Source organism: Macaca nemestrina, chromosome 4 (assembly GCF_043159975.1).
Source record: "Macaca nemestrina isolate mMacNem1 chromosome 4, mMacNem.hap1, whole genome shotgun sequence".
NCBI classification, from domain to species: domain Eukaryota; kingdom Metazoa; phylum Chordata; class Mammalia; order Primates; family Cercopithecidae; genus Macaca; species Macaca nemestrina.
The window spans coordinates 77,947,016-77,974,920 of NC_092128.1; the positions used below are offsets into that span (position 1 = coordinate 77,947,016).

Below are 27,905 nucleotides of genomic sequence, written 5' to 3' on the forward strand. Positions count from 1 at the left end.
GAAGGAAGGAAGGGGTGAATATTTATCAAGTACTTGTTAAATCAAGCTCCATTTTTAGCACCAAGTTTCTCATTTCAGAGGAAGTGTTGTGTTATAAAAGGCTTGTTTTTAGAAAATTTATCAGAATAAACTTAGTGTACATTAGTATAAAGACAGTTGTCAAAATACTTAACTACTTAATTAAAATGACCAACACATATGGCACTTACTATGCAACAAGTGCTGCTCTATGTGACTGACATGTATTAACTCATTTAATCCTCACCACACCTCTAAGAAGTAGCTACTATTATTAACTTACCCCATGAATGTGAAGACTGAGTCATGGGGAGGTAAAGTAACTTGCCCAAATCAAACAGCCAGTAAAATATACGACTGGGTTTGAAACCCAGCAGTTTGACATTAAAGCCAGTACTCTCAACCACTATGCCAAACTGCCTCTTGAAACTTTTCAATTCTTCTTTTAAAGTATTTGAAAAATTGTATGACCGCAGACTAAATTCATATCTTTATTACAGGATGAAAAATATAAACGTCATATAATTACAATCTACTCATAACTGAAAATCCATCATATGAAGACAAAGCATCTCTAAAATAAAATATAAGCCAAGAGGAAATATAATTTATCCAAGCTGATGCACATGCTATTTCAGGTACATAAAGTCTACCTGGTTGTTACTTAATGTTAAAAGTAATGTAAATTATAACTGGCAATACTGTGATCACACAAGGTAAATCTACATACAAACCAGTAAGTGAACTGTACTGAGTTTGGAACAACTATTATGTCAAATCTCCAACTAAAATCTTTTTTGAATACCAGCTACTTAAGTAAGAGAAAAAGTCCAGTCCACATATTCTACCTACTTGCGCTTTCTAAAGCAGAAAAAACTCCGTAATAACAATGAATTGGTGAAGAATATCATAAAAATTATATTGAACCACATTTTAGTAACTCTTAACTCATCTTCTAGAATGCTATTGAGTTTAACCACATGAAATTGATAATATTTGGTAGTGTTTGGCCTACAAACATGGCAATTAATGTGTTTCAACTAATAGGAAAGTCATACTTCATTATATTTAACAAAATCTAAGAAAATGCAAGTAATTTTCCCTAAAAGGAAGGACCAGTCAGCAGCCCATTAGGAGAGCTTTTGAGAATCGCAGCTCTAGAAGACACTGTTTCGAATCCTCCAGCACAAAATGAGTTGCTGGTAAAAATTCAGGATGGACATGCTCCATTAACCTAAAAACAAGGCCATTGATTTATGAGAGCAGGTGAGTGCATATGACAGTGTGATAATGTTTCTTAAAAACTCACCCTTGGAGACTGGGAGGAGGGAAACGTGGGGAGTTATTGGTTAATAGGTACAGAGTTTATGTTGAGACAATGAAAAAGTTTTGGGTATAGATAGTGGTGATGGTTATACAACATTGTGAATGTATTTAATACCACTGAATTGCATACTTACAAATGGTTCAAATAATAAATATTATGTTATTATATATTTTACCACAATAAAAACACCCTTGGAATACAATTAATTTTCTCTGTTACAAACTTGCTATTGCAACTTACTTGAAATAAATAAGGACATTAATGTAATTACAAAGAAAACATTCTGACATCCCTCTGAGGACACTGCAGTGGCTGATCCTGTTCCACATTAGTGCCCCCCTTTGACTATGCATGCAGGTTAGACTCAGCCACTTTGTGGCAGCATTTTCAGTTCCTTGGTCCATCAGAGCTTTTACCTGACACACACACACACACACACACACACACACAGAGTATATATACCCCATCTGCTGAGAACCACATGCATCAGCAATTTGGGAATAGAAATCATCTACCTTGAAGCTATTGGCTGACATCCCACATGTTCTGGCAGCCACTTCAAGTTGTCACTATCAGTTGTCTTGCGTCAAACGAGTTAATAAGCTCATTTAGAGTCTTGGTGGGCAGATGTGCATGTAGGTCAAAGCCTTCTCTACAGCAAGAATTGCTGGATTACTAATGATTCCTTCCCTTTAATTAGGCCCAGAACAGAAATAGCATTTAGACTTTGACATCTCTGAAGGAAAAACATTCACATCGTTTGGCAGCTTGACTATGAGTCTTCATTTAACAGCTATTTATAATTAAAATGGTAAAGGGATTCTTCCTATACACTGAGCAGTCACAACCTTGTTCAAAGTTGTTATCCTGCCAGAAGAACCAGAAAGCAAATTATTGTTTTTGGACAACTAGAAAAGCTGACATGTTCAAGTACCCTATTCTTAAAATGCTTTACATGAAGCCAAAAATATAGTCATTCTGTTAAGAGAATTGTGAACTTAAAACAGTTTTTTGTTTGATTAATTATTCTTTACCAAGAAATATAGGTGTCTACATGTTTTCACTTGATTTACTTCACTTCAAGTGATAAATTATAAGGAATTATATCCTGTTACAAATCATGACTTTTTAAGTGGTTGAAAGCAACATCATGATGTTAGGAAATAGGTTTTTGAGTTACATAAGAACTGAAATATATCTACACAAGATGCTTGTTTGAGGAGAAAGTTTAAAATTCTTTATAGTTGTTCATATTTGTGATGTTGAACTACTTCCAACCCGCAACTGGAAACATTAGTTATGTTCAGTAGGTTGACCTAGCTACTAAGCTAATTTTGAGCCAAACCAAGTACTTAAATAATGACCAAAATAAGAATGTATTTTTAAAACTACTAAATCTTCATTAATGATTTCTGTTCTAATGAAAATATTGACATAGAAAATGTAAGACTCTAAGTTGTACACAAGAAACTGTAAAAAAAATAAGAAATTAAGCCCCAAGTCTTCATGCCACTTTTAGAAGAAAGTAGAAGTAACACATTGGATTATTTAATGCACAGGAAGCTTTTGATGGGGGGTCAACACTGTCCTGTTTGTCTTTATTACCCAACCATGTTAGAAGAATGGTCAGTATTCCTGACTGCTACATCCTTCTCTCTGGTTTTCTCCATGACTCATTGCCATCTCCTTGACCCTTCTACTGAAAGTATTCTTTCAAAGCTTCCCAATGACCTCAATATTGCCAAATTAAGTTACCACATAGGCAACTGCACACATGACCTGTCTTCAGTATGATACTGTTGACCACTCATTATATTTAAAACCTTTTATTCACTCATTCATTCAAGAAATACTTGTTGCTTCATGTAAATGTGTGTGAATGAGTGTGCAAAGCAGAATTTTTAAATCTCCCCAGATAGTGGTGTTCCTGACCCATTGTTCCCAAATCTTCTGATTTAGACTTTTTAAAAATAGTGATGGACCTGTTCATATCTGTCCAGTTCTTCTGCCAATGATTCCTATCTGAAAGAAGACTAGGAATGTTTAATGGTATAATACGTGGAAGCTCAAAGGAGAGAAAATTGATTAGCACACTTCCAGTTCTCAGAAATACCCACACATGCATTCCTGATATAATATCTGAAGGGAAGACAGCTAGCCCTCTTGCCAAAACCCTTTTTCATAGAACACTTTAAAGAAAACAGGATGTTGTGTAGGGATGTTTAGTATGCTTACAGTTTTAAGTTCAGGGTCTGTACATCTAGCTATTGTTTACTTAATCTCCTCATTAGTATATCATTAACCTGAAAAATATATCCTTTGCTTGGGAACCTCAGAAACTGGGATGGAAACTTGACAAAGTAGGATTCAGAAAAGTAGGGTATCCAAAAACTGTGGTGTGGTGCAAACTTTAGGGTGAACTAAATGTTTCATGTACTACCCTTATCACCCTTTGTGCAATGAGCTCTTCTTCAAGCATGGTTGTAGTTCATTCACTGATAGTAGGTCTTTTGTCCATTTTGGATGAATGTTTAAGTCATTTACCCTGACCATATCCATTTATTAAACTGGACCGGTCTAGTGCTATTTCTCTATGGATTTTCTTAATATCGCAGAAGCTTAAATTGAACATAAAGTAAGACAAAGTATCATAGGTAAAAGAATGCTAAGTTTCTTACACTTGACTGTACAGCAAGAAAAAACACTTAGGACAAATATCCTGCAGGAATATTATGAATGTCCTAGAGTAGAACAATGGAAGGAGTTAGGAGAAGGGAGGCAATTCATCTTTTAAGATAAATATATAATATTGCAGTATTTTTTAACTGTTTGAGGATTAGCATATGGTACTTTCCATTTGGAAAAAAACATCAGGGATATCTCCTTGTGCCCTTTAGGCCTTGAAGCTCTAACGCTGGGATACTTCGAAATGTCACCAGCTGCTTCCTGCACATGCCACTGTGCAGTCCCTCCTCCCAAGGCACAAAGAGAGTCTTGGAAAGAGTGGATTTGCATGAGATTTGAGAAGGAAATGCCCTTCAGATATAACCTCAGAAAGACATCAAGAAAATGGCAAAAATTACCTAATATAGGCTGGGCAAACCCAGTGTTCCACTGGGTTGATTTGTTCAAAATTAGTTTTGGTAACTTGTCCTCTGTGACTTGAAAGGCCTACCAATCATGAGCCATTCTTCCTAGTAATTAAAGGCCTTTTTCAAGAGTGAGATGTGATTGCAACCTGAGCCACCATGACAGCCCCATAGAAGGCAGTGGCGTTGAGTTTTTAGGGGTTCAGTCTTTCCTCAGAGCACAGTGTTCTCTCCTAAGTCACAATTTCAGTTTGGTCTCAGGGATAAGGCGTCTTGGGCACCTGTGTGATTACAATTCTGATTTCAGAGACTATTGAGATGTTCCAACCTTTTTTTTTTTTTTTTTTTTCCTGAGACAGAGTCTCACTCTGTCGCCCAGGCTGGAGTGCAGTGGTGCGATCTCAGCTCACTGCAACCTCTGCCTCCTGGGTTCAAGCAACTCTCTGTCTCAGCCTCCTGAGTAGCTGGGATCACAGGTGCCCGCCACCATGCCCAGCTAATTTTTGTACTTTCAGTAGAGACGGAGTTTCACCATCTTGGCCAGGCTGGTCTTGAGTCTTGAACTCCTGACCTCTTGATCCACCTACCTTAGCCTCCCAAAGTGCTGGGATTACAGGCATGAGCCACCGTGCCTGGCCGAGATGTTCTTGTGAATGCCACGAGATGACCTTCATGTGTGGTAGAGGCTGAGGTGGACTCTGAGCTGAGGCTTCTTTCTGAGAAACATCTATGTTTTGTTGCTAAGGTAACAAAGTCATTCAGGGCAGACTAGGAGCTACTTTACATGTGGAAAGTATTATTGACAGAAATAATCTGTGAAACGGGGCCAGGAGCACATTTTTTCCTGATTTAACACGTTATTTTTTTTCCTTTTGTTCTTTGGCCACCTTTTCTGAAAACCCTTTAATGAAGAAAAGTCAATCCCTAAAGCAACAGAAAGTGAGTGTAATTCAAGAGAAAGACCATTCGTAAATTCATAGACATAGGCAGGCCCTATCTAGAACCTCTCATGGAATCTTTACAAATGTTACAAGTCTAAAGGTTTCTATTTTAAGGTCTTATATGAAATATAATATTCGAAAATGCACAATTAGCATTACTGCTTTTCTTTCTCCCAAGATATTCCCTTCCTTTTTCCTGCACTTTCAGATGAACATTAAAACCTGGTGGAAATGCACCTTTCAACAAACTGTTGTCCCTAGCCAGAGTTCACCAGAAGGCAAGACAGATAGAACTTTACATACTGTCAGAAAGAAATGCATTTATTTCAGACCAAATATTCAGGAAATTCAGCAATTTTTCCTACAGGGATAAATATAATATGGTAGCTAAGAGCAGACTTCTGGGTTTCAATCTTCAGTCTGTCCCTTACTAGCTCTGTAGCCTTGGACCCATTGCTTAAACTCTTTGTGCCTTAGTAGACTAATCTGTACAACAGAAATAAGAATAGATCATGTCTCAAAAGGTGGTATTAGTATTAAATGAGTATTTAAAACTTTACCTATACATAATAAATATACAAAAAATAAATGTTAGCTACTATAGAAGTTTCAAAATAAATAACCTTCCTTGTGCCCATTAGAGAATACAGAATTACTGAATTTTAGAGGGTTTCTTTGCACAAATTGCAAAAGCAGCTTCTTTTAAAATTGTCTAATAAAATGATAATGGATAAAAGTAAATGTCACTATAAAATATTATTTCCAGATTGAGGAACAAAAATAGTTTATTATGTCTTCAAAGTATAGTACCTTCTGGGAGGCAAGATGAAATCATTCCCTGAAAACTGACTTTTACGACAGTATACTAATAAATGTATGAAATGAAAAAAATAGCTGATGATCAATATGACATGAATCTCCAGCTAACAGATCCAAAGAGTAGTAGAAATTATATAGAAGTTAGTAATAGTTTCAAAGTAAGAAAGTCAAGACCTTAAACCAGAACTATGACTAGAGGGAAAAGGGGAAACTCACACCCACTTCATAGACTCCCAGCAATCCCCAACATCCCCTAGAAATTGACAGCTTTTCAATTGGCAATGAACTTTGTTCACTTGGCAGTGAACTTTGTGATTAAAACTTAAGTGGCAATTTTATGTCATGTATATTTTACAAAAGAGAGGCCCTTGGGAAATTGATGAAGTGCTCAAATGCTTTTGGAAAAATGACTCCTTTTATGATTATGCTGTAAAAGTCAACCACAAAGTGCTATTATGTCAGAAAAATTATAACCAACCCCCCAAAACACACTTGATGCATTATTAAAAATTAATGCACTGTTGAAATTAAAAAGTAAATTTTATTGAAATAATTTTTAACCCTAAGTGATAACACTATTAGACATAAAGAATTGAGCCAGGTATGGTGGCTCACACTTGTAATCTCAGCATTTTGGGAGTCCAAGGCAGGAGGATCCCTTGAGGCTAGGCATTCCAGACTCAACTGGGCAACAAAGCGAGAGCCCATCTCTACAAAAAAAAAAATTTACGATTTAGTCAGACACAGTGGTGTGTGCCTCTAGTCCTAGCTATTTTGGAGGCTGAGGCAGGAGAATTGCTTGAGCCCAGGAATTCAAGGTACAGTTGGTTATGATCATGCCACTGTACTCCAGCTGGGGCAACAGAGCAACATCCTATCTCTAAAAAAGAGAGAGAGAGAAGAAGAAGAAAAGGAGGAGGAGGAGCACCTTTTTATGGACCATTCCCTACCATACCACCACAACTGTCAGCCACAACCTGCATCACCCAAAGCTACAGGCACTATTTCCAGGCCAGCACCACCTCAGTGCCCTCTACAGATGATGGGACCTCACTGGGACCCTGCTTCAGGCAAGCCATTTGATCTCCAGGCTTTATTTCTCATTTCCAAAATGAAAACGCTAAGCCAGTATGATCTCTAACATCGCTAGTGGCTCAAACATTCTATACTTCTATCACTACTGCAAACCCCAGCTCTGATCCCTGACTTTAAGCCTCTTTTTCACAAACATGAAAATTATCATCTTAGGTAATCAAGTAATTCTAAAAATTGTGTGAGCTGTCAAAATATATTTTTTTCTTACTGTAGGATTGTACCTGTAGCCAACGCAATTTTATGAAAACTTCTGTTCATCAATATTCAACAAGGCCATTTCTTTCCCCAGAGAGAATTAATCGTAGGCAAGAAGTGAAAAAGACAGTTTCCCCAGATGAAGCCTAAGCACATGCCTGCTGAGAAGCCCATTCTATTTTAATTTGCCAATTAAAAGTGGCCTGGTAAATCACACACTGTCATTATGTCAATAAAAATACTATACTTGTCACTCTCTTTCCTCTGTCTCAAGTAGCCCAACTGCTCCCTACAACCTCAGTTTAATATCACCCTTAAAAATCTGGCTTTCTTTAGGGTCAGTTGAGGATGGCATCTTCTGCTTTTATTACTGCCACAAATTTCATACCACTCAAATCACTAAGTCGACACCATTTACTGGATATTTACTATGTCCGTGAAATCTACTAAACATTGAGAAGAGTTAAAAAGGAACTAAAAAAGCTTGTTTTAGCAAATTAATGGTCACTCTCATTGGAAAAGAGAGCCTTATAACCAGGCTTTTAAAGACCCCTCCCATCTGCATCTTTTTGTTCTGCATGGCTTGTATTCAACCCCTCCCTATCTGTCTTGGCTGGTTTTCTGTGGACTGATATTACAAGCATGGTGCTGATGGTTGAGAATTCCCTGTAATTAAAAAAGGTTTGATTTCTGTTGGTATAACAATTGTAAATTTCCTTCCCCTATAAACTGTATATTGAGGTGGCATTACATTTGAGAAATAGAGTGGTTTGAATTGTGTCACTTGTTATTGCTTTTCGGTTTCCAATGAACCATAAAATAAATAAAAATCAGGAGTAAGAAGGAAACACAGCAAAGATTCTAGATAATGGCTTATAGTTAATAATGCCTCCCTTTGAATAATATAATAATAAATGATAAAGGTATGCTGCCAACTTCCTGAATGCACTTGGACTTGATGCTCTGTATACATCTGCAGGTTATTATGCATTTCCAAAGGTACTTCCTCAAAGAATCCATTGACTTTTACCTAATAAAACATACATTACCATAGTGCACTAGGGGAAACACACTCTGCCTGTCTTTAATCAAAGGGTAAGATTACCTTATTGCCTTGAAACCCCTTTGGGCCTGGGTCTCCTGGAGGTCCACTAATTCCCTGCTCCAGGATGAAAACCAAGAATTAGTTCTGTGTACAAAAGGCCAGCAGGAATGAATCATTCTCTAGGGTCCCTGGAGATCCTGGCGTTAGAAGTTAGACTGTGTAACTCAGAGCTTAATTGAAATCACATTCAATCGAGAAGTAGGATGAGATAAAATTTCCTGCATCAAATAAGTAGCTTCTAAAATAGCACTTATGCTAAGAACAAACATTTAACTAACGAGATGTTTGTTTACTAAGCCTGTGTTTCCAATGTTATTCCAACGTTCTCGACTCCTTTCAAAAAAAGATTTTGCCAATTAAGCATCTTCTTTTTTAAAATATCTAAGGCATATGTAACTGAAGTTAGAGCTTCCAATGAATCTGTGATAACCAGAATTACTGCCTAGCTCTGACGTTTCCAGGCTAAGGCAAAGAAGTTAGTGGTTAACTAGATGGTGTCTAGGAAATTCTGGGTAAAATTATAATTTTCTGTAGGCTTATTGAAATACTGAAATTAACTCCTCACATAGAGCACCACTACAACTTTAGAAGAGGTAAGTTCCTAGGCTAGGAAAAGATTCAAATTATTTTCTGAAATCTATGGATGTCTAACTTAAATGCCTTAGAGAATCAGTCCATATTATAGAACATTATCTATAGTTATAGAACAATATAAATACTGTGATTTAGATAAAATGTATAACTTTTCCAACTACATTATAGTAGCAGTGCAAAAATAGTTACATCCTGTTTTTAGCCACTTTGACTTTCTGTCTTTCCAGACTCTTAATTTTTTAACTTCACACCCTTAGCTACTCACTAATACTTGCCTGATGGTACCTATCTTTAGGGAGTTTCAGTTAAGTCAATGAAAACATTAGGGAAGTTGTTTCCAAAATTTGTTGCACATTGGAATCATCTGGGGATCTTAAACAGTGTTAATGCCTGGCTTCAATCCCTAGACATTCCGATTTAATTGGCAGAGGGTGCAAGTGGGTAAGAGGATGTTTTAAAAGCTCCCCAGGTGATTCTAATCCAAACTTAGATTTGGTTTTAACCCCCTTACCTGAATTCCTCTGGGTCCCTTTGGTCCATATGGTCCTGGGGATCCCTGTGGAAAAAAATTGAAAGTAAGTCTCTCTAAATATACATCTTCAATGTGCAGTGATTTTAGGTAAGAGGGAAGGAAATGTGTTATCAGTAATTGCCATCTTCCCTGGTTATCTTAACATCAAAGGCAATAAATTGAAATAATCCTAATTAACAAGCCAAGGGGCAGGAGTGTCAAACTTTCCTTCAGTAAACAACCTCCATGAAAATACAATTTTAGATGTAAGTGCCTTGCCTACATATTGACATTTTGGTCATTTTGGTTAGAGTAAAGAAATTATTTTATTTTATAAGATTCCTTAGAGGGCTATAAACTTACTGGAATATTATTTCCTTCCAAAAGGGTAATGTCAGTTAAATTAACAATGTAGTGCATTTCCATGATACCTAGATCACTCTTTTGCTCATCTTCAAACCATTGAACTTGGCAAAACACTGTTTATAGTCAATACTCTTCTAATAGAAAATATTTCATTCTGTCCCATAGCCAGGAAACCCTTTAAAATTTATTTTGTGAGGGAGAACATGGTCTAGTTTTTATTTCCCCAGATTTCCACTTTTTTTTTTTTTTTTTTTGCTTATCAAAGTATAACCTGTTAACTATTGACACACTTTGACAATTATAGAAACATGTAAATAAACAATTTGAAAAATCACACAGAGGCAAATGCTGTTAACATTTTAGGCATATTTTCGTCCAGTTTTATTCCCAATATATTTCTCTTCAAATCATGTGTTCAAAGTGTATGTCTGATTTTGTGTCCTACCTATTTGGCCTTACATTGTATCAAAAATATTTTTCCTTTTTCCACGTCATTAAAAACTCATAGTAAACAGATAATACACAAGAATAGGGAACTACCATAATTTATTTACTCATTTCCCTAGTTTTGACCTAAGTAATATTATAGTGAACATCTTTATGTATAAATCTCTGTCCAACTTCTGATTCACTCCTAAGAATAGTCTCCTAGAAGAGGATGACGGAAGCAGAGACCATAAGCACATTTAAGGCTCGCTGGCTCTCTTTTGTCTCACATGCCATATACAGAAATAAAGAGAGAGAAACTTCCTCCATAAAATTTGTTTGTTAATCATTCCCACTACCTGAATATGAAAGAGTGTATCTTCATCTTATGAGCTCCCCATCAACAATTAGTATTATAAATTACTTCACTGTTTGCTAATTTGATAGGTGATACAATACTTTTGTGTGTTTGGTTTTGGTTGTTGTTTTTTGTTGTTGTTGTTGTTTGAGACAGGGTCTTGCTCTGTTGCCCAGGCTGGAATAGCTCACTGCAGCCTCTACCTCCCAGGCTCAAGCAATCCTCCCACCTCAGCCTCCTGAATTGCCCATGCTGCTGATATAATATTTTATTGTTTTATTGTTGGTTTGGTTTTGTTTTTGAGATGGAGTCTTACTCTGTCACCCAGGCTGGAATGCAATGGCACAATCTCGGCTCACTGCAACCTCTGCCTCCTGGGTTCAAGCGATTCTCCTGCCTCCTGAGTAGCTGAAATTACAGGTGTGCACCACCATGCCTCGCTAATTTTTGTATTTTTAGTAGAGATGGGGTTTCACCTTGCTGGCCAGGCTTGTCTCAAACTCCTGACCTCTGATGATCTACCCACCTTGGCCTCCCAAAGTGCTGGGATTACAGGCATAAGCCACCATGCCCAGCCTATTTTGTTTCTTTTGAGACAGGGTTTCACTCTGTTAACCTAACTGCAGTACAGTGGCACAATGAGAGCTCAATGCAGCCTCAACCCCCTGGACTCAAGAAATCTTCCCACCTCAGCTTCCCAAGTATCTAGAATTACAGGCACATGCCCAACTAATTTTTAAATTTTTTGTAGAGACGGGGCCTCACTATGTTGCCCAGGCTGGTCTCAAACTCCTGGACTCAAGTGATCCTTCCACCTCGGCCGAACATGTTAATATATTAATTTCACTTATCTGATTGCTACTGTATTAGGATTTTTTTCTTATTTATTAGCCATTTTAATTTCCACTTCTGTATCTCTTCATGTTGCTCATATGTTTTTCTGAATAAACTTGTATAAACTCTCTGTGTCAAGGACACGATATCTCACCGGCTCTAAGACACATTTTTTTCACGTTTTTATACCTCTGACATTGGGGTATATTTTACAATCAATTGCACCTTACATTTATAATTGGCAGTGGGTTTTTTTTTTTTTTTCGTTATTCCTTTTTGGCATGGAAAATAATGGGACATTTAACAATCCCTGACATCTTAGTCAATGAAATATGATATCCTTTGTCAACCATTTTAATTTCATCTAGTTTTCCCAGATATTGTTTGACTTTCATTTCTATTCTATTCTATGTGTGTCCCTTTTTCTGTATTTCCAATATCCAGGTCCTTCTTGCATGTTCAGTTATACTCCAGGAAGAACCTATTTATTTTCATATTTCCCATTTTGACTAGAGATAATTACTAAGCCTACCTTTTGCAGATCCACCTGACCTTTAACTCTACAGTAGTTTAAAAGCATTCAGAAAGTCTCAATCTATTTAAAGTATTTAGTTCCATGGGCCAGTGTGATTATCTCACCCTCTTCTCCTAACCTTCTGCCTCATTTTCTCTCCTTGACTCCCTTCCAGAATTATAACATAGAAACCGAAAAAGTGTGGTATCTTGGTGGCATGATGTTAATAGTTCTTAATATAATGAAAACTATTTATTTTTACTCTGCACTTTTTTGGACCCTTTAACATCATGTTTCAGATATACTTTCTGTATATATTTGGCCTTTTGAGGAACTATTTAACATCCTTAATATTATTTCCAAATTTAAGTGCTTTCTATTTATTTATTTTTGAGATGGGTCACTCTGTCACCCAGGCTGGAGTGCAGTAGCATGATCTCCGCTCACTGCAACCTCCGCCTCCTGGGTTCAAGCAATTTTCCTGTCTCAGCCTCCTGAGTAGCTGGTACTACAGGTGCACACCACCCTGCCTGGCTAATTTTTGTATTTTTAGTAGAGATGGGGTTTCACCATATTGGTCAGGCTGGTCTCAAACTCCTGACCTCAGGTGATCCGCCCACCTCAGCCTCCCAAAGTGCTGGGATTACAGGCATTAGCCACTGTGTCCAGCCTATATTTATTTTTTAAATAAAGGTGAATATCTATCCAATTGTCTGTGTCTACATTTTCAAAAGTCCAAATCTCTATGTCTAGTTGCACCACACTGTTTATAACTATTTCACTGACTTATTTCAGAGTTCTTCACACTAGTTTGGAAAGTGCCTGTTTTCAGTGTTTGCATCTGGAAAGCAATTCTACTCTGACCCAACGGCAGCTTTAATTAACTTTGCCGGTTAAATAATTCTTTTTACCGTAACGTTCAGGAGGTGTGGCCTCCAAGGTCAGGGTGTCACAAAATGAAGTCTTAATGGTCCATAAGAAAGGCATTTGGGGGCTCTATTATTGAGTCAGGCATCACTTTGTTTTCTACCACATGTTTTACAGATGTGAAAAATTGAGCCATTGATTCCAACTCTAGTAGTGAGATCACCATAATTCAGCCCAGGAATTTCCCCTTAAGGAAACGCAACCCAAAAGGGATCACAGCTGTAAGCATTTTAAAAACATGTTCCTTACTTTGTCACCTTTTATTCCTGGTTTACCACATTCCCCACGTTCACCCTAAAAAATAAATAAGTGAAATAAATAAGAGAACACTTGCAGTCATTCACTATTAAGAATGCTTGTTTGTTTGTTTGTTTTTTAAATTCCCAGCACTCTTGTAACATAAGCACTCTGCTGCTTTCTACACAATCTTAGCCTCAATACTGTGAGTTGTATGGGCACTGAAATCTGATTATTTTTACCCATGAGTCATCCTTAACTTGACAGGAACAAATCAGGAACAATGTAATAAGGTTTGACATTTTTAAGAAAGGGATGAAACTAGAAGAAAAGAAACCTAGCATCTAACCACATATTAGAGGCCCTCTGCATATGTGGTTTAACTGAATCCACATAACGGCCCAACGAGATGAGCTTTGTCATTCTTATTTTATAATTGAGAACATTTAAACTCAACAAGATAACTTCCCTCTATCAAATAGCTAGTAAGTAAAAGAATCAGAGTCTGAACCCAGATACTCTAACTTGGAATTCCTATTTTTTTTCAAGAACACCATGCTTCAGCCTGAGTACCAACCTTGATCACCCAGTAGTGTTCACCTGGAGAACTGTGAGAGAAAGGTTCTGAGATGAGATTGCATCGTGAGTTAGTGGGAACAGGTGCCATGATGAGTTAGTGAGGTCTGCTGTAGGAGAGCGGGACTTGGCAGCAAGCATGCTACATATTTTTCATTATTATGCTCTACTTCCCAGTCTTCCCTAGAATATTGCTGAAAAAACATTTGAGTTGTGCTTTAGAGTTTATCAGTGATAGTGTATCATATTTTATCTCAGTTAATCTGACATTAACTGTCTGAGATAAATATAATCCAATTTTATAGACTAAAAATTTGTAATTAAGAAGGTTAAGTAAAGAGAATGTGGTATACAAGGGAATATTATTTAGCCTTTAAGAAAGGAATCCTGTCATTTGTAACAACATAGAGGAACCTGAACCTGGAAGACATTATGTGAAGTGAAATAAGCCAGGAACAGAAAGACAAATATGGCATGATCTCACTTATATGTGTGATCTAAAAAATTTGAACTCACAGAAGCACAGAGTAGAAGGGTGGTTACCAGGGGGAATGGGTGGAAACTTAGGAAATGTGGGTCAAAGGATACAAAACTAGTTAGATAGGAGCAGTAAGTTCAAGAGATCTATTGTTCAACATGATGACTATCATTAATAACAACGTCTTGTATTGAAAATCACTAAAAGGGTATATTTTAAGCATTCTCACCACAAAACCTGATCATTATGTGAGGTGATGCACATGTTAATTAGCTCAATTTAGCCATTTTATAATGTACATGTTTATCAAATTATATTTTATACAAGACAATAAATATGAGCTTTTTAGATTTGTCAATTAAAATTTTAAAATAAAAATAAATATTTTTAAAAGGTTAGTTTCCTCAAGTAGAATGAGAATTGGGACCTCTGAATACTAATTCATTAGATCAGACTTTTGAGGTTTCTAATAATTAGAACTAAAAGGTGACAGTCAGAAAAATGACTAAAGTTTCATAATCATATTAATATTATCTCATTTATAAATCAATTTAGAATTTTCAAAATGCTTTTATATATATATCGTTATTTTGATCCTCAATTCAATTCTCACTTTCAAGATAAGGAAACACAATTGGAGGTGTCAAATGATTTACTTAAATGTACAGGCTACCCAATGACTCCTAGTCCAGTGCTCTCAACACTAGCTTCTGCTGCTGCTGCTTTATTCTGCCTCTGTACTGCTCTACAGCATGTTACTGGAAGTGCCACTACACAATGACATAAGGAAATTGCATTCAAATGTAAATCAATGCATTGCTTCCTTCATCATGGATGTCTTGCTATAAAAAATAAATGTCAGCTGAACTTTAAACAGTATACGTAGTGATATAGTGGATTTATATGCTGGTGGAAGCTTTATCTTGCTGCAGAATAGCAACAAACCATTCACAGACTGGCAACCGGCTTGCAGACCACAGTTTTAATAGCAGTGCTCTACGGAGGGAAATCACAATTGTAACTTCCAATTATGAATGTAAAGTGTGTGCCATAGCCTTTACATTATTGCTAATCCCTATAGCGGCCTTGTGAGGTATATATACATATCTCCACTCACAGATAAGCAAAATGAGGCTCAGAGAGATAACATACTTTGTTCATGACCACAGACTTGAGTCTGTTAGGCTCTCAAGTCCATGTTCTTATCAGTCACCCGTAGCTGAACAAGGCACACAGTTATAGGCTGCAAGTCACTTTCCATTAACCTAATATTTCTGCCTAGGGTACTGCCTGGGCTCTTCCAGGCATCAGAAGCAAGGAAGAGGGAGGTGTGACTCTTAGAGCCAGCTATGCCTCTGATCAAAAGCAATCTGTTCTCTCTTCACATCCTTTTGTGAGTCAAACTGACCCAGGAAAAACTGAGCTTTCACTTAGAACAAGTTGAACATTTATTTCTGAATGCAAATGGAAAATCACTTTTGAAGAATCAATTAGAAAGCAATTAATTTAATAAGTTTGGATGGGAATAAAATGAGTCAACCACCAAAATATAAAACAGAAAAGTACCATAAATACACTCAAAATGCTTTTGGCTAGAATTTACATTCCATTTGTCCAGACAGATTTGTTAGCTATAGGGGCCGGAGGAACAGCATTTGTTTTTTGCAGGGCACAGATTGCCATCAATGAAAATATTGTATTCATGTTATTTGACTCTGCAAAGGCGTTTTCCTTTTTGGTAGGCTCATTAATCCCTGTGGAATGGCCACAACTACATAGTTTCAGAGAGCGAGTACTTCAGAAAGCCATAAACAGATCAGCTCTGTTCTCAGCCTCTATTTTCTGATGCTGCTGCTCCTGGTGAAATTCTGGTTTGAATGTCGATGGTTCAGGGTCACTTTCCTCTGACAGCTTGTATTTTCCAAGTGAGAACTCTTCCAGTGAATCAATAATTCTCCAGAAAGTAAAATGAATCTTTTCAAAAAATATATGTATAAAGCTTCCTTGTGTTGATAACTACCTCACTATATAAATCAAAATGGAGGAGGAGAGCACCCATAATTTTCCTCAACTATATACACAGTTGATAATATAACAACTGTGAAAATTTTTTAGTTTTCTCATACTAATATTTGTTCCTTTCCTCTTCATAGTGGCACTTACATTTGTAGACAAGCCAACATTTTGGAATACATTGTCACACCCACTATTTGGTTCTCTAACCACTCTGTAAATTTGGCAGGCCTGTACAAATTTTATCCATTCAGTTGAAGAAACAGATACTCCAAGACGTTGAGTTACCCAAGTTCTTAAGGCTGCTAAGTGTAGAATCATGGGATTTCTTACACTCTTCCCCTTGGAGGCCTAACATTTTCAGCAATTAGGATATATTTATTGGCTTGCATGTAGGCTCACCCCTAATATTTGCAGGGCTCAGGGCAAGAGTGTAAGTGGAAGCCCACATACCATGTGTCTAAATAGTTGAAAGTTATAACTAAACTAATAATGTTCTGGCTTCCTTCTTTAACAAATAGGTCTTCAAAAGGAATAAAGAATTAAAAGACTTGTGAATCCCTCAGAGGTCCTTTCCAGACATAGACCCCTGCAGCCTGGCCCCCACTTCACTTCCCACCTCCAACTCCTTCCAAAGCAAGAAGAGCATGAGCACACATGTGAAGACGCCCCCGGCAGCACAACAAAGCCCCCTACATGACCTCTCCTGCCCCAACAAACAGCTCCCATTTGGCTCCCCCTCCAGCCTAGAAAGATGTTGGATATGGAAAGGAGGTTTTTGTATGCCCTCCCAGCAACAGGCCTTTTGGGGTCTTGGTTACCCAATGTATGATCCAGGAGAAGGAAGCACAGACCTCCTGCAGACTCCTGGCTCCATGGGAAGTAGGGAGGCCAGAGGAGACTCACAGCTGGACCCTCTAAAGTTCCAGCCTCTTTCCCATGCCTGAGGGTTGTAGCCCTGTAGGATGGAATGGATGATAGGTGCATGTTCTGATTCAGATAGAAAATCTGATAATAATGAGAACTGTGGGACAGACTAATCAATGAACCAGTGAGCACTCTCAGAGGCTCCTGAGCCCCAGTACAACTTGTTAAACCCTTTTAAAGCAGTTTGGTATCCTAATTTGTAACTCACAAATAATCATCAAATCATCTACCAACCCATACCTTTAGTTTGCTTGTTTGCCAAATTTACTCCCCTGAGAGCTCTACCTACCCAGTTGCCTAATTCAACGAAGTCAGTGGCTCTTCACTGCTTAACCAGGATAAATCCTCTCTTTCCCCTGGAAGAGGATTTGGTGTCTAGGTTTTCATAGGAAGTTAAGCACCAAGGGAGCAACCTACTTGCAGTATTGCTGAATCTGTTTGTGTAAAGAAACTTTTAGCCTGCATACCTGTGCTGCATGGCTTATACACTGGGGTTCTCTATTAAAATAATTCATGTTTGCAAAGCTGAAGGAGGCTGGATTCTAATCTCAGGAATCTTATGGTACCCTCCATCCCTATAACACACATCCATATGTTAAGTTCTATTATTGTTTTATGTTAACTAAGGAATGAGGGAATCCAGACTTACAAAAACAAAGAAAATAACTTTTATTAAGTTCATAAGTACATTTCTGTTTCTGTTTTTCTTTTTGAAATTCTGGTCTATCTATTTGTTGTTACCAACTTACCTTCTCACCCTTGTACCCAGGAATTCCCTAATTTAAAAAGAGAAGAAAAAGTAAAATATGATACTCTAAGGCAAAGTTAGAATAAGGATTAGGTATTTTTCAATTACAAGGTATAACAAAAACACATCTATACCGTCTGGAAAATTAGACCATAGAAATGTAAACTGTTTCATTTCTCTTTGTGCTTGGAGAAATGTGCATTTACTGAGGAGAAGAAAATAATCTGTTTTCCCTTTATCATAGTTTATTCTCTGTTTCAGGTATTTTTTCATATCCATTTTCTTGCCCTTCGGGCCCAAACTAGAGGCGATAATGTACACTGAAAGTCATTGTAGAAGTGATGGCCTATAATGGTCCCTTCAAAACTGTTATATTGACTTTTAAACTATGAACTATTGCAGCTAAAAATGTTTCAAAGAGACTCTGAAAGAAATTGGCTTTGAAAATGAGCTGAGGTAATGGCCTTTAAAATGTGTATAAATATTTGTATCCATTATGGTCCTCCTTTCAAATTCAGTCTAAAATATATAACATCAAGGACATGACAGATTCCTTTATCAGCTCTGATGAGACAGTGACCTTTAAGCTACTGTCTTCTATTTCACACTAAATAAGGGGCCAGCACTTCTGCTGTCTTCTGTGTGTCACCCTTGTGAATCCCGTACAGCCTTTTCTACTGTGTCACTGCCCATGGCCCTTCAAGAAATACAATAATGAATATTACATGGCCTGGGAAATTAGCAATTCTAAGCAGCAACAAGTTCTCTCCAAATGGGATTTTTTGTCTTTCATATAGCTATATTTTTCAAGTATGGAAATAGAATTGTCAGATTTATTTAGACAGCTGAAGAAACCTATTTAATAAATAAGCTATTATTGCAGTTACATGTGAGTCAGACTACAAAATTTTGTTCTATGCATGACTTTTTTATTAATAGTATTATCTATTTATTTATTTATTTGTAGAGAGACGGTCTCACTACGCTGCTCAGGCTGGTCTCGAACAAGTGGCCTTAATCACTTAAGGCCACCTAGGCCTCCCAAAGTGCTGGTATTACAGGTATGAGTCACTTTGCCTAGACTGACTTTTTTTACAAAAAGAAACTTCACGAAGGAAATAAAACTTCCAAGTGTGTGGTCAATGAGAAATAGAAGATGAACGTAGAATTGTTTCCTATGAGATAATAAGCTATTTAAAAATACAATTATGTTATCTTAGTTTTATTTTACATACTCGTATGCTTTATACATAGAAGATACCTAAGAAATGTTTCCTGAATGAATAACACAAATTTCAGTTTTTTGTTGACATTACCAAAGTTTCTGTCAGATTTTTTAATGAAGTTGATTAAAAATACCAAGAGAACAGTTTTTAACATCTCTGGGTCTAAGTCCAGGGCACATCCAGGGGGACAAGCAGAGAGTGGCAATGTCATATGGTCTTCTTTTTATTCACTGTACACATCTCTGCTATTTGATACACTTACTGCAATGTCAGAAAAGTGCAAAATAAGAAACACATTGTAATTTGTTCTTGGGCAATATCTACTATCTTCTAATTTGGGGGATAACAAATCAAATAGAATGATACATTTTATTATGTCTGTAGAATTGGATTAAAAAAGCAGAGTTTAGACCATGTAGTTCTTATGCTCCTGAAATTCTAACTTATTCCTTATCTTTAAAAACATAAGAAATAAAGCGAATACTTTTCTCATTGGAGCCTTTCACCAATGTCAAATTAAGCATCAGAGAATTTGATAGGGTTGGACACTCCTGCTCCCTTTTTCACTCCTGTTGAGCTGAGTATTTTCTCCCCACATTTCTAATTCTAAGATCATATCTTTCTGATTGCCTTCCTGAGCCATCAAGAGCACAGGGTAGATAGAAATCACTTTTGCACTTGCACTATAGGGGTCAAAATGGTCAACCACAAAATCAGTAACCTAGGATGACTTTCTTAGGAAGGCATCCCAGTTGTGTACATACCCCAGGACCTCTTTCTCCAGCTTCTCCTTTTTGAGCGTCGCCCTGTGACAAAAAAAGACAGTCAAAATTCCACAACCCTGAAGAGTGACTGGTTGTTCAATAAAATGCATTATACAGAAGATTAATAGCTTAGCCCAATTAGGAAACATCTTTAGTCTTTCCCATTGACATTTTACCCATGCAATCTAGGCAAAAAGAAAAAAAATAGCAACTCAGATAAACTTTGCCCTTTGGAGTGAAGCCAGATGTGTAGGGTGCAGGATCCAGGTACATTTTCACAGCTTACGCCACATCCCGGTTGAACAACACAGCCGTTGTTCTCAAATACAGCATTATAGTCACTTGGAGCCAGTCACTCTGGTTTTTCTCTAAGGGGCTTTGGAATGTTTTCCAAAATGTCCTCAAGAGTAATTGCTTGATTTCAGCAAGATTTAAGAAAATATATTCTGTGGCACAAAATTACAAACCAAAGAAATAAAACGTGAACATACATTTCTAATGGGTATTTAACACAACAAAAAGAAGACATGATGGCATCAGTTTGAACGTATATAAGATGAGCGAGCATAGGGTTGTTTGGTTGTGCATGTGTGTGTATGTTGTAAAGCTATTCAAGGTTGCTATATTCCCTTTCCTTGACAAGCAGACAATTGCCAAAAATACTTTTATGCATTTAACTTACGATTTTTTTTCATTACCTCCCTAAAAATTTTCTAATAGGGCTGTTTTAGAGTTCATTTATGAGTTAATTTTTAATAGTTAACTTTGTTAGTACTCGAGTGCCTCTTATATATTGCTCCCAAACTATTTGTGTCAAGTTACCTGCAATGAAAAGCAAACCAGTTTCGCTGCCACATTGCTATAATTAGTTATTATTGTTTTAATATTGCTGTGTTAATTACTATAATGAAAGAAATGTTTTTAAACTTCAAAACACACACAAAAACAAACGACGTGAACTAGAAAACCAAGAGAAAAAAAAAATCCTCATAAGTATCACTACTAAAGGATATCTCACTCTCTCTATTTAAATTTATTCTATTACCTAATGAAATTAAATGTGCCTTTACTTTTTTCTTCACTAGTTTTGTTTCCTCTCTTGAAAATTGTGTTCAGAAATTAACTCAATATGCTATAGAAATTAAGCCAATGTCCATTACATTTGATGCAAATATTCCCTGATATTTCTATTTCTTTAATATTCCCTCCTTATATTAGGCCATTCTCATGCTGCTAACAAAGACACACCTGAGACTGGTGTCTTTATAAAGGAAAAAGGTTTAATGGCCTCACAGTTTCACAGTGCTGGGGAGGCCTCACAATCATGGAGGAAGGTGAAGGAGGAACAAAGCCACATCTTATATGATGACAGGCAAGAGAGCATATGTAGGGGAACTTCCCCTTATAAAACCATCAGATCTCATGAGACTTATTCACGATCACAAGAACAGCATGAGAAAGACCCGCCCCCCATGATTTAATTACCTCCCACCAGTCTCTCCCACCACATGTGGGAATTATGGGAGCTACATACCATTCAAGATGAGATTTGAGTAAGGACACAACCAAAGTATATCACTTCCTTTTCTTTAATTATTATTTTTTCATTACACAGAATTTTGCCTTAAATTTTCACATAGTTATATCTACTTTTCTCTTTGTGATTCCTGCTGTTGTTCTTGAACTTGGAACCAAAATCCTAACAATGATCTGAACAGGTGAATGTTTTCTTTAAAAGCCTAGGAAGTTTTTTAATTTTTTTATTTTTATTTTTTATTTTTTTGGTAGGTACTCAGAGAAAAGAATTGGAGAAGTACTTGAAGATGCTCTGGGAGTGAGAAACCATCTGGTGGCTTTTCTATTATTATTGTCAGTTATTCATTAAAAGTAGACCCATTAAAAGCACAAGTGCCAATGTCAGTCTGATATGGAACACTTATTAGCAGTTAATGAAACACTGTCCTAAATAAGATGGGGTGCTATCGTTTAAGTACTAGTTTCTGTTTATTTGATGTCCCCAGGTTTCCTAAACTTACTGACTAAAATGTTCATATGTTACTCAGAATTTGTGAATACAAGCTAACAGAAATAAGATAGATAATATAGGAAGTGGACATCCTGTACTCTTCACAAAAGTTGTCAGATTTTTGCCATATACTACAATGCTTTTTATTTTTAAAATTGTTGTTTTAAAAAAAAATCTAGAAGGAGTTATGCTGGTTTAAAGAAAAGCTGTTTATTCATTTACCGGGTTTCCTTTTGGTCCTCGCTCACCTTTGATACCTGGGTTTCCATGTGTACCCTGAAGGCAAAGGGAAAAAATATTATTTTAAGTAGGTATTCTATTGTTTTCTATACTTTATAATAATTTCTGATCAGTTTTGTCTCCTAGAATGAGGGTGAATTGTAAAACCTTTACCTGCCAAGCAGAAATTCAACTCTCTTCTCCCTTTTTCTACACCGGGAAAACCACTGTCGTGAATTGGCAGATTTTCTAGATTTGCTCCAAAGAGAATAATGTTTCTCTCTTCCCACCAATTACTTCTTCCCAAAACAATTACTTCTCAGCAGTTTTGAAAACAAAATCAAACTCATGCAAAGATTTAAAAGAGTAGCTGCAACAGGCCAAAGGATAGGAGTTGTTCCCAACCTCTCTTCATTGTGGGTCACTTCTACAATTCCCCTCTGTTGCTCACTTTTAAAAGGACCAGGCCAGCTTGCTTGCCTTTGGTCAAAGAGGTTCTGATATCCAGGAGACAATCTCAAAAGATGGGAGAAAGGAGCTCTGTTATCGTGTTCCAGAAAAGCATTTTGTTTTCCTGCTCCTAATCAACCAAAAAGCTTGCTTTTCTGAGAACTGGTGTTGGGGGTACTCGATAAATGTTAAATGACATATTCTGTGGCTTATCCCTAAAATGTGACAAGAATGTGACAAAATTGTCAGGTGCTTAGCAAGAAAGCTGAGCTTTCTTACTGTTCATTTTAAAACATAAAGAAATATTCCTTACCCTGGCCATTTCTTGGTGTAATGGGGATAAACGAAGACTTAATATGAAGGGATGGCTAAACCTTTGCTTTAGCCAAAGTCAGCTTCTACTGGCTGCCCCATTATCATATAATGCATCTAACTTTGCATTTGAGGAGAAAAAGATCCCTTGATTGGTAGGATGGTTTGAAAAAGTGTAGGCTTTGGATTAGTCTCAAGGTAAAATTTGTCACCTTCTAATACATTCACAATACACATTCCCCTCCTGGCCCCAAATACAAGCATTAGTTGAAAATTTTTATCCATGCGTTTTGTGAGACTCTCCATAGGGCTTCTTCTGAACCCTAAGGATGATATTTGTAATTACACAAATAAATAGAAGACTGAATAAGCACGTGGATGCTTTATGAAGATAAATGTTAAAAAACTGCTCAGCATTTCCAGTGATCTAGATGTCATTTCAAATGCCTTCCCAGTACAGACATGGCACCTACAAGTTATTAGGCCAGAATATAAAGAAAGCATTCCTTCCTGGATTATCTTATCAAATGATGAATCATCATAGTAAATCCTGCCATTTATTTTTGGTTGCCACGTGCTTACTTCCATTTCACAGAACTCACCCTAATCCCCCAAAGCATCGTGACCAGCTTCCTGTCCATGAGGCCACACGGTGTTGCTGCTGCACTGCTGCATTCGTGTGAAGCCAACATTTAACTTTCAGAGGCTTATGCTTCTTGTTTCTAGTGGGATAAAGCTTTGCTTAAAGCACGGATTATTTGTATTAGCTTTTTCTGTATTCAGTTCACTATTGAGAAATTCTGGCTTCAATTATTTTACGAGGAGGGACATAAATGTCCTTTGTGGGAACAACTTCAAAACACTCCTGCCCTCAGTTCAAGTCAGTAAAATCCCAGGCTTATTTCTAAGGATAGAATGCGTCCCTTTAGAAATAAAAGAAATAAGTAGCATTTCCATTTTTGCTGCCATTTCCAAACAATTGCTTTTCAACAGTGCAAAATAGCCCCGATGCTTTCAAGAACGAGTAGAGCTATCATTGCTAGGACTTTCTGACTTAAGTTCAAAGTAGAAATATACTCACAGGAAGCCCTGGATCACCTGGATCTCCCTTCTCACATTCACAAATCTTGCGTTCACACTGAATCAATAATGAAATATGATATTAACACACAGTGAAATACAGCATTTCGAATTGTATTCAGTATATAACCAACTGGAACACTTTCTAAGAAATTTTACCTTGCACATTTATGGAGGTTTTGCTCTCTCCATTAAATTATTCTAGGCAAATTTATACCTATCAAGAGCCAGCTAACAAAATATTATTAAATTTCAGTATAGTTAAATAAAATAGATATCCCATCAAAAATACATATATAATATATAGATGCCAGTTAAAAGGAGAAAATAAATATTTTCAGTGGACTTTTAGAATTTCTGCTGCTTCTCTTCTACATAACACATCAAAGCTCAATAATATAATAATATTAAATGCTCCTTTACTAGGCAAAGGAAAACTTTCGACTTATACCATATTTTACTAATTCTAAGATGCACCTTCTTCCTCATTTTAACAACTCTGAAATCAGAATGAGTCTTATAATAGCTGTTGATCAGGTTCAGTCATGACAAAGTAGTTGCTTTTTGCACATGCACTTCAAAACTTACAGAATGAAATGGAAGAAAATTCCAGAACATTCTTAAGACATGCTTCATCACCAATGCTTTCGCTGGCATAGAAGTTAGTATTATGTGGAAAAACAAGGACATCAACAACTCAGACAAAAAATGATTCAGAAGATTTACCAGGGATGTCTAATCTTTTGGCTTCCCTGTGCCACATTGGAAGAAGAATTGCATTGGGCCACACATAAAATACACTAACACTAACGATAGCTGATGAGCCAAAAGAAAAAGAAAAAAAAAAAAAAGTCCGCGCATACATTTTATAACGTTTTTAAAAGGTTTATAAATTTGTGTTGGTCCACATTCAAAGTCGTCCTGGGCCGCACGCAGCCTGCAGGCAGCAAGTTGAACAAGAAAAGTTTTAGAAACAACCAAGTTATTTTGCTTACATATTCCCTTATATGTATATATGAAAGTGATACAGGATTTTAAAATCTACGTCCAAAATGTCTAAAAACTGCTTTCTATATGTATAAAATAAAAATTGCAATTAATAAGAAGACACTGTATCATAGTTAAGTTGGCAAGGGTTTTTTTTCTTTCTTTTTTTTTAAACAGAGTCTCACTCTATCACCAGGCTGGAGTGCAGTGGCGATCTTGGCTCACTGCAACCTCTGCCTCCTGGTTTCAAGTGATTCTCCTGCCTCAGCTTCCCAAGTAGCTGGGACTATAGTCATGCGCCACCACCCCAGCTAATTTTTTTGTATTTTTAGTAGAGATGCGGTTTCAGCATGTTGGCCAGGATGATCTCGATCTTCTGACCTCATGATCCACCCACCTCGGCCTCCCAAAGTGCTGGGATCACAGGCGTGAGCCACCATGCCCAGCCGTTTTTTTTCCTTTCTTAATGGTCCATAACATAATGGTATATCTGAACATGTACAATTTAATTAAACATGGTGCGCTACAGGTTTGGTTAACTCCTATTATTTTATGCAATGATAGTGTAAATTTCCTGATGTTAAATAAGCAGCTCATTGAACAAAGTTCAGATGTTCCAAACTCTTTCTTTTAAGAAATGCATGTCCAGGACAGGACCCCTCAGCAAGCTGATGATTGTCTATTGTGCTAAGGCCCATTCAATCTTACTGGCCAGATTCCTTTGCCACATGGTCTGGTTGCCATCATCAGGCTGCGTTTTCTTTACAATAAGGAGAATGAGCTCAAAGTCAATTGTCTGGCAACAGGGGATGACTCTAAACTCTGTCTCTTAGCTGGGAACCCTCTGCCTAACCTAGCCAATGCTAGGAACACCCCCCAAAATAGAGGACCTGATGTGGCTGATGTCAGATACATGCTTAGAATAAAGGAAGCACATCAAAGTAAGCAACAGCTATGTGGTTTGCTTATGACTGATTTCTAAAATCACTCCTGGAATCACATTTAATATTTCCTACTTTTTCCAAATTTTCCAACTTGCATTGAATATGGTAGTATAAAAGAAATCAGATGGCTGCCTCAGAATAGAGTGGCTCATTTTAAAAGAACTAAGCTTTTTTATTTAGTCACACTTAATCTTCTAATATGAATTATAATGCTGATCTGATAATGCAAGTTTTTAGAGTAATTTGTAGTAATCAAAGCATGTGATGCTTACCTTCTTTTCAAATAAGATATCCTACAAGGGAAAAAAAGAATGAAGCATTAACTCAATTCATAGTTCTGCTTTCAGCTAGTTATTAGTCATAATTATTCCCCATGGCATATGAAGTTTCCACAATTCAGCCTTTTTGTAAAAGCAATGAAGCCAACCAATCAACCACCCAAGGAGCAGTTCGAGCCATGTAATAATAGGAGATATAACTACCATTAAAAATTAATCTATATTTTCTAGGAACTTCATCTTACTGCATTCTATGTTTTATCTTTTGTTTTCTTTATCAGCTCTGTAATCTCCATAATTTGACTATAAAGTTAATCAGTCATAATGAGAAAGCTCTCACTTTTACATACAAAGACTGAGGCAGAATATATAATTTTATATTTTCAATTTTTTCCATCCTTATGCACATATACATGCATCTATTTTTCATTATTTATTTTTCAAGATTAAAATAATATAGTCATAACTTCATGAAATATTAATGGGTGTTAGGTCATATTAAAACTCAAAAAGAGAAAATTACAAAGTCCAGTGACATTTTTTGAGATGGTCTGAATTATGAGCAGACAAAGATTTCCATTATTATGATCACTAGGAGAAGGGTTTTCTATTTCAAATTTGAAAAGCCTCTAATATGGTACTTTATTTATAGAATTTCAACATAAGCAAAGAAGATACTCAACTTTTAAATTTAAACAATATTAGGAATAATATTATGGTAAAAATTTTGAACAGTTCATAGTAATATGCATTACTTATGTAAAAGACGACTTACATTTATAACTGGCTACCTTAGGAAAAAAATTAAGTTATAGAAAAGTAATAAATATTTCATAATAAAAAGTGATCATTATGAAAAACAGAAAAACAAATTTAATGAGTCTTAGAAGTCAATCAGACTCAACCTCTTGCTTTGCAATAAGGAAACATGGTTCCACCATAATGTGACTCAACCAAGGTAACACACTTGGGCTGTGCCTCCTGACAGTCTTCAGTGCATGTCATATGTACCATACAGGAATGAATTAGCCAGAATATTTTTCAAAACTATTTTAAATTTATAATTTTGCAGAAGTGTCAGGATCTTGTTTTTGTCCAACACCTAGGCCTCACTACCATACTTTAATTCACTGGGAGATTACCTGATAAGTGCACTGAAGGCCATGTTGGAAGTCAAACGCTGGAAAGAAACTAACCTATGTTTACATATAGAATTAGCACTTTCTTAACCTAGAAATTATGTATCAAATCAGTGCCTTATGATTTCATCTGAAAGGGTAATTTACATACGATAAAATAGAAAGATGAAGGAACAAGCACTGGAATATTTGTTGTAAGATATTAAAAATGCAGAAGCTAACAAGGAAGTTAAATAAGAGTATGTAGCTTTATGAAGGATGCTGCATCCCTTCAGTTTTATTTTTACTTTATTTCCATACAAACTAATAATATAGAGGGATGAGATAACAAAATGCTTTAAGTGGCTATAATTATTTAATAGGGAAAAAATTAGGCTGGGAA

General features: G+C 36.5%; 1 protein-coding gene across 1 annotated transcript in view; it reads right to left on the reverse strand.

The window, feature by feature from the left end:
• LOC105475566 (collagen type XXVIII alpha 1 chain) overlaps positions 1 to 27,905 on the reverse strand; it is a 184,552-nt gene that overhangs the window by 146,380 nt on the left and 10,267 nt on the right. Inside the window, exons 4-11 of the mRNA XM_011730931.2 lie at positions 26,379 to 26,399; positions 24,177 to 24,233; positions 22,337 to 22,390; positions 20,089 to 20,130; positions 18,100 to 18,126; positions 13,369 to 13,413; positions 9,695 to 9,739; positions 8,590 to 8,643 (exon numbers count right to left, since the gene is read on the reverse strand). Of these exons, the coding sequence (XP_011729233.2) occupies positions 8,590 to 8,643; positions 9,695 to 9,739; positions 13,369 to 13,413; positions 18,100 to 18,126; positions 20,089 to 20,130; positions 22,337 to 22,390; positions 24,177 to 24,233; positions 26,379 to 26,399 (345 nt within the window). The remainder of the gene's footprint in view (positions 1 to 8,589; positions 8,644 to 9,694; positions 9,740 to 13,368; positions 13,414 to 18,099; positions 18,127 to 20,088; positions 20,131 to 22,336; positions 22,391 to 24,176; positions 24,234 to 26,378; positions 26,400 to 27,905) is intronic.